We start from the raw sequence: 7,968 nt of genomic DNA, 5'->3' as shown, positions 1-7,968 counted from the left end.
TTTTTCTCAGAATTTATAGTAGGAGACTGGAGATGGCCAAGATATTTTGTTTTGGCAAAATTGTTGGCCGAGTTTGGAGAGGCCTCTGCGAGATTATGCTCGCAATGCATTGGACAATGCTCAATTTCATATGAAGAGTGCAAATTTCGTGGGAGCCACATCAGGTGAGTGGAATATAGACCTGTTGCATAACTTCCTTCAAGAAGATGTCATTTAGCATATCAGGTCTGTTCTGCCTCCTTCATTTAATAAAGGACCTGATCAACTTGTTTGAAAGAATTCTATAGGAGAAGGGAGCATTGTTAGGAATGCTTATTATACAATCATGGGGTTTAACAATTTGCTTCCTGACCCAATTTGGAATATAGTGTGGAAGTGGGCAAGACCTTTTATGTTGCGATTTTTTGCTTGGCTGCTTCTCCAAGGTCGTACCTTCACCAAGGAGACCACTGCTAAATGGGGGGAATCCTATTTTTGCCATATCTGTTTCGGCATGGTAGAAGATAGTCTTCATGTGTCGAGGGATTGTAAGATGGCGAAGTCTATCTGGAAAAATTGATTTGCAGGAGGTATTGAGGAAGATTTCTTCTCCTTAAACTTATTGGAGTGGCTTAGGAAACATTTCTTTGGGGGTTGGGATCGTTACGGGCGTTGGATTTGATGGATACTTTCAAAAAAAAAATATGGTTCCTTTGGATGTGGCGTAATAAAGAGGTTCATAATCCTCTGTTCTCCAAACCCATTTCCTTTATCCAGGTGATTTCTAGTTACATAATAGATGTGAAGGATATAGTAGGAAACCGTTCCTCTCATACCTTATCCCATGTTTTCCCCGTTCATGAGACTTAGTCTCTACCTCCCTTAGGTTTTTGGAAATTAAATGTAAATGGGACGGTAATGAAAACCTCCAATAGAGCGACGTGTGGTGGTCTTGTAAGGGATGTTAAAGGAGCCTGGGTTAAGGGTTCTACTTATGGGATTGGGATATGCACTACTCTGATTGCTGAATTTTGGGTGATCCTCATTGGAATTCAGATTGCATAGGACTGTGGTGTGACTCACTTTATTATCAAAAGTGATTATGCTTTAGCAATTAAAGGCGTTTAGCACTGAGAATGCATTAGGGTCTGCTCCTCGCATGGTGAACTGCATTTTGGAGTGGTGTTCCAGAGATTGGGAGGTCCAGTTTATTCATGTTATAAGAAAGAGGAACAAGAGTGTTGAATGGTTGGCAAAATTTCCTTGTGATTCAAATGATAATTTGATTATACATCAGGATTTCCCTCTTGGTATGGGGTTGTTGTTGGTGTTAGATGCTAGCGTCTTAACCCTTTAGTTTTTGCTTTCTTTTGAACTTCGACCCCTTCTTGTATTGAAAAAACGCACCTCGAGATAGGAACCTCACCCACCCTTTATATTAATGGGAACAGTGACCAAAATGTCACTGTTCACTCACTTTTTATCCAAATGTCACACGAACAGTGTTATTTCCCAATATGCCACGTGTGCAAGTTCGCTATAGTGCCCACCGAATTTGGTTTGCTAATGTGGCACGTTTCTGGTGGACAACAAGTTCCCTACTCCCAGTAGCGAACTTCGTTACAATTAATGGACCTGCACTCTCCGCATGCCATGCCACGTGGCAGACATACAACAAAGTTCGCTGCAGTAGGCAGCGAACTATGTGTAACGACTAGTAGTCCACATGTCTGACATGCACCAAGTTCGCTAGGGTGGGTAGCGAACTTGGAGCAACGGCTACCCATCCCTATCCTATATAAACCAGCCTCCACCATTCCCCCCACCCCAAACTTTTCTCCCTTTAACTCTCACTCTTTCCTTTTTCCCTCTCATTCTATATCTCTCTCTACATTAACAAGGTTAGTAATTTCAATATTGTTTTTTTTTGCAGTTTTTTAGGGTTAGTTATTTGATATAACTTATTTATAAGATGAAACCTTAAGTTAGAAGATTAATTTTATTATTTGGACAATAGGATAGAATATGTATGTCAATGTTATTAGGTTTAGTATTATATATTTATGCATTATATAATAATATTAATTGTATAATATTATTTATAGGTAGAAAACTTAGGTTAGAAGAATTTTATATTAATGTTGTTAAATTTAGTATTTAATAATTTTTTAATTATACATTATTTAGTAATATTAATTGTGCAATATTATTTAGTTATAAGGTTTAAAACTTAGGTTAGAAGAATATTATATTAATGTTGTTAAAGTTTGTATTTAATAATTTTTTGATTATGCATTATTTAATAATATTAATTGTGTCATATTATTTATTTATAGGTAGACAACTTAGGTTAAAAGAATTATTAATTTTTTTTCAGACCGTAGGTTAGAAGCTATGTATATTAATGTTGTTAAAGTTAGTATTGAATATTTATTTATTTATGCATTATATAATAATATTAATTGTTTGATATTATTGATTTATAGGTAGAAAACTTAGGTTAGAAAAAAAATTTGTTTTTATTTTAATAATTACGATTTTAGGTCTCTTAGGTAATAGGATATGTTTAACATTTTGTTTTCGTCTCTTACGATACCGTCCATGTTTATATATAATCTTATTGTAATTTGTAATGTTGTAACTGTAATATAATTTTTTTATATAAATAGATCCATTGAGCAGCACAACCCGCACCAGAGTGTGATCGACCCTGGTCCTTCCGACCGTTCTCTCCTCAAGTTGTAGGAGAAACACATTTCCACTCATGTGTGGAACACATCTGAGGACCTAGATATATGTTATTGTGTGCTTAATGTCAGACACACCGCTACACACAATCACCTTGACATACCTGAGGACATCCAGTCGTTTCTGATGAACATCTTCGTATCTCCTTTAAACACTTGACCGTTCGATCCAAAATATCTCCTCCCATTGTAATATAAAATGGCGATTAAAACATTGCTACTCTCACTCATTATGTCGTGAAATATGAAATACAAAATATAAAGAACAAGAAGAAAAAACTGGGATTCTTTGGAAAACAACGCACCAGATTAACAAATTGAAGGTGGGAGTTGGGTGGGGGTATAAATAGCACTGAGTTCGCTATACATATTAACAAACTGTAACTGTCGGCAGCTAGTTCGCTGGCCCATATAGCAAACTAGTGGGGAGCTGCCACGTGGCACCTAGTTCGCAGCAGGGTACAGCGAACTTGGTCAGGTGCTGCCACTTGGCACCTAGTTCGTTTGCCCCTACAGCGAACTATCAGGGAGGTGCCACGTGGCACATATTTCGCTTGGACCTTCAGCGAAGTAGGTTAGATTCAGTCACATGGCACACCTAGTTCGCTGCCATCGTTGCATATGACAGCGAACTTCTCTACGTGTTCTGCCAATGTGTCAACAATAATTGCAACATAGAAACGCGTCACATCAACAAACCCAGTTCGCTATGCACTATAGCGAACTTGCATGCGTGGCATATTGAAAAATATCATTGTTCGCGCGATATTTGGATAAAAAAATGAGTGAACAATGGCATTTTGGTCAATGTTGCATATAAATGTTATTGTTCATCCTTTTAATTTTTTATATTTTCTCTCTTTTGTATTTTATTGTCTATTGTGCACCCCTTGTATACATGTTTATTGTTCACTCTCCATCATATTTTGAGTTGGGTATTACAATGCTTATACAATTTACAAATACTTTCGCTGCCGCAATGGACCAACTTTTGAGCCTTCAGGCAGGTTCGAGTCACCTCGAGCTAAAGCATCTGGAACACCTTTCCATGTTATTAATCCAACAATTTTTTTTTTCTTTCATCGTTGTTCGTTTTTCCCATTTGGCTGAAAAGTTTCCAAATTCCCCATGTTACACTACAATTTTCTAAGCTTGATTCTAAGTCCTAAACATCTTGTGGGCCTACCACAAGAATTCGTCTAATCAAAAGTGAATCGGGCTTTGATCGTCAAGTGGCACCAGCCCAGTAGCTCAATGAGGATCTAATCCTAATTCATTGGATTTTGGAGGATATTCCTACTTTGACGCGACGGTTTCTACTAGCCCTAAAGAAAATGACAAGCAAATATTTTATTGGGAAAATATTTTTGCTTTTTGCTATAAGAAAAAAAAAGTTGCCACATTTACATAAAAGTGAATGAGTTTCACAAAATATTTTCTCTCTCTTCTCTTTGTAATGGGACCACATTTTTATGTGATGTAATAGAAAAAAAATTCTACAACAAAAGCAGAAACATTAAACTCATATTTTATTATGAGTTTTTTTTTTTGCAAATAGCATATATTTACATAGTTTTTTTTTTAAAGATTTATATGCCGATTCATCAATTAATCCGGTCGAATTGGACAAGACCTCTACCAAATTTTTAATATAATTGCATACTCAGACTAAAAAAGTCCGATTTAATTTAGAATTCCAAATTAAATGAGATCTGGTCCTTTTTATTACCAGAAAAATAAGGAATTGCAAACGAAATCAAACAGTATTACCATAGAACACATTTTATACTCATCAGATACTAAAATATAATTCTAATTTTTCGACAGGTCCCAGTTTTGGTGTTAGTACTAACGCAACAAAAATACAAAAAAAAAACTGTAAAAAGTCCACGCAATGATGCGAAAGAGGGCTAAAGCACCATTTTAAAGTTTTTGGACAAAAGAATTGCCCGGTTAAAGTTGATTGCATAAGTTTTTCCAAAGTAATGCAGTCAAACATGTCACCTATGCTGACGGGACTAGTCCCGTCACTGATACTGACGGGACTCGTGTCACGTCAGCGCCACGTAAGCAGTCCAATTACCGTAAATTTTCGGAAAACCATAACTTGTGATTCGGGTATCCAAATCAGATGATTTTTTTTTTGATTTCACATAACTTTTCAAGATCTACGCAATGACACCTCATTTGATATATTTTATCTCCCACAAACATAGTCTTATGGATAAACACTCTTGTGATTGTGATACAATTGTTACAAATTCAAATTATGTTTGTGGGAGATAAAATATGTCAAACGAGGTATCATTGCGTAGATCTCGAAAAATTATGTGAAATCAAAAAAAAAATCATCTGATTTGAATACCCGAGTCACAAGTTATGGTCTTCCGAAGATTTACGGTAATTGGATTGCCTACGTGGCGCTGACATGGCACGAGTCCCGTCAGTATCAGTGACGGGACTAGTCCCGTCAGCATAGGTGACATGTTTGACTGCATTACTTTGGAAAAACTTATCCAATCAGCTTTAACCGGGCAATTCTTTTGTCCAAAAACTTCAAAACGGTGCTTTTCCCTGCGAAAGAGTGTTAAACCAAAACCAACGTCACCTATGATATAGTCGTAACAAAAAATTTAAGATTCAACCAACCGAGAGTAGGAACTCCTAAATCATCTTTTTGACTTTGTTATTTGTTCCCTATCTAGGTCGAATCAGTATCCTCAAAAGTCAATAAACCTCTCGTTAGGTTGTCAAAAAATTCTCAAACCCATCCATTGCTTCTTTCTCATTCAAACGTAATAAGCAAAAATAGAATAACGCGTGCCTCACCAATGAGGTTTCCTCGTCAACTTTCAAAACTTAAAGCACACGAAACCCACTCATCAAATCGAAGCAATGCAACATTTTTCTCCAGCCGTTGGGGCCGTGACTGTATACCTTCCTGTTCTCTTGTCCCCATTTTCAAATTCGCACAAGGAGCAAACAAGACATATCAAATCAAGGTAAATAATAGCCATAAAACCAAAAGCTCCTTGCATATATATCAAACTTCTTCTGAATTCAACATATCAATGTTGTTCAATTTCTTTACCCTTCCTCTATAAAATATATAACAAAGACCAACCAGTACTCTTCTTGTATTTAAGTATTTCAAAAAATAAAATAAAAAGACATAGACCATAAGAAATCCCATATATAAGCTAATTAATTAAGCATGCCACATAGTCTGAGCGTTGACTAATCACAAAGCTAATTAAATAATTTTTAGACGAACTAGTGCATGGCATGGGTGAGAACAAAAACTTGTGAAAGATTATCAGCAGTTGGATCAACCAATCGAGCCTAAGATGATTCAAGGACAACAGCATTTGCCACCTCAGAAGATGTGAGCGAGTGATTATGATCTCCTTCGTAGGTGACAACGAGCATGTTTGAATCATCCAAAGCACGCTCCACGTGTTTGCGTGCCGGGCACCCTCTCACGCTCGTACACTTGTAATAACCTCTGAAATGACAATGTCCATAACAAATTAACAATATTTCAGAGAATATAAATAGCCACCAACATTATTATATGTGAATATAGTTTCTAGTGTTGTTTGTCTCATGCATGCAGTATACAAAACAAAAAAATTTGATGGGATTCACTTATTTTCTTTCTTTTTTTTCTCTTTGATGAATCCTGCCTATTTTTTTATGTGTTGAATGAGATATATGTTTTAATAAATTCCAAGCACATAAACATAGGCAAAGAGAATATATTAAGATACCTCGGATGGGGAGAACCCTTGATGGGTTTCTGTCCGTATTTTCTCCACGAATAATCATCAGGTGGGATATCAGCAGTTTTAGAACTAATAGCTGGAACTCTAATCACTCTCTTCAACTTGAATTTCCTGCATCATTTAAACTTTATATTATATATATGCCATATGTAATGTAATGAAAAAGTGACAATATTGATGCTAAGATCAAACAAAAAAAAAATTATGACAAGTATAGCATCATTAGCATACCTTTTCTTGGGGCAATGACACTGCGCAGAGGATGATCCACACTTGATTGCAGGAAAATCAATGGAATTGCACTTCCTCTTCAAAGAAGTTGAAGACAGTGGTGGTTTACGCATATAAGAAGACCCCTGCAGGGACACGTGAGTAATTTGGAACCCGAAGGAACGAGATTGCTGTTGCAAACTTTCGCTGTCTGCAGATAACGTAGACACATAGGATTTGGCAGCAGAAACTGATGGAGAAGCAGAAAGTTTAATAGAACCATTTGTTTCATTCTTCGCTGGTGGTAAAGGTAAACGCTGCTGAGGGAGCGTGAAAGGGTTCTGAGGAGGGCAATAAGCTTTAAAAGCAGAGACTTGTTCTGTTTTGTGCTGTTGTGGGTGTGGGTGCTGAAGAGAAAGCATGTCTTTTTTGGGTTTTGAATCCACCGTTTGCTGCAATTGAAGAAGAGGAACAGGTGGAACACTTGGTGGGGCTCTTCTGAAACGAGCGTGACCGGTTCTTGGCTTGTCAAGGAGAGAAATAACCTCTCTGAACCTGTTTACAGCAACATCTGCAACAGCTCCGAATTCTGACTCATCCTTTGATGATGATGACTCATTGGCTTGTTGCTGCTGATTCTTCTGTTCAGAAATCATGTTCATGAGCTTCTCAACGCTATGAATGCCAGCAGAAGCTGCTTGCTGCACTGCAAAATCATTGTTGCCTGCAAAGCTATTACCCCCATAACCCGTTATAAGCTCCACAGCCATGGTTCCAATACCATCAACAAAAGAGTGAAAGAGAAAGAAAGAAAAAAAAATTAAATTTTTCTTTTCAAATGAGCCTTTTTTGTGTGCTTGAAGATTGGTTGCGGGAGAATAATCATGGGGTTGAATCTTTTTTATTTCTTTTGGGTGTTGTGAGATGGTTGTAGACGAATAAGAGGGAAAGGATAAAAGGAGTTAAAAGAAAGGAATTGAGAAAGAAACCGTTTTAGTCAAAGGGAGATGCAAAGGGTCAAACCCAACAACGAATAGCTTCTCTCCACGTGGAAATTTCTTAGGTCATTGACCCATCTCTCTTTAGGTGGGTCCCCTTAACGGGATAGAGTGGGTTGAAGACAAATAGGACGATTAAGAGAGAGAGAGAGAGAGAGATGGTGGGAAGGTCAAAAGGTTGTAAGAGCCGTTGGATTTTTGATGGGAAAGACGAAAGCTAAGAATGGGGTAAAGGTCAGTTGGCGACAG

The 7,968-nt window shown here is 37.2% G+C and overlaps 1 protein-coding gene across 1 annotated transcript; it reads right to left on the bottom strand.

Annotated features, from left to right (window-relative positions):
* Nucleotides 1-5,823: 5,823 nt before the first annotated feature.
* On the bottom strand, nucleotides 5,824-7,590 carry LOC133300081 (probable WRKY transcription factor 7). Its single transcript, XM_061499572.1, has 3 exons — nucleotides 6,743-7,590; nucleotides 6,497-6,622; nucleotides 5,824-6,231 (listed from the first exon to the last, which is right to left on the bottom strand). The coding sequence occupies exons 1-3, from the start codon at nucleotides 7,489-7,491 to the stop codon at nucleotides 6,069-6,071; spliced, it is 1,038 nt and encodes a 345-aa protein (XP_061355556.1). The 5' UTR covers nucleotides 7,492-7,590; the 3' UTR covers nucleotides 5,824-6,068.
* Nucleotides 7,591-7,968: the final 378 nt, after the last annotated feature.

Source organism: Gastrolobium bilobum, unplaced genomic scaffold, assembly GCF_033153095.1.
Source record: "Gastrolobium bilobum isolate Gb01-03AN ecotype WA unplaced genomic scaffold, APGP_CSIRO_Gbil_v1 utg57927, whole genome shotgun sequence".
Classification (NCBI taxonomy): Eukaryota; Viridiplantae; Streptophyta; class Magnoliopsida; order Fabales; family Fabaceae; genus Gastrolobium; species Gastrolobium bilobum.
This window is presented reverse-complemented; position numbering and strand designations above follow the sequence as displayed.

What these genes read in the sequence shown, in the direction of transcription:
- LOC133300081 (XM_061499572.1), bottom strand. Translation starts at nt 7,491, where the DNA reads ATGGCTGTGGAGCTTATAACGGGTTATGGGGGTAATAGCTTTGCAGGC. An exon ending in TGTCATTGCCCCAAGAAAAG is followed by an intron (nt 6,623 to 6,742) that starts GTATGCTAATGA and finishes TAAATGATGCAG; the next exon opens with GAAATTCAAGTTGAAGAGAG. An exon ending in AAGGGTTCTCCCCATCCGAG is followed by an intron (nt 6,232 to 6,496) that starts GTATCTTAATAT and finishes TTGTCATTTCAG; the next exon opens with AGGTTATTACAAGTGTACGA.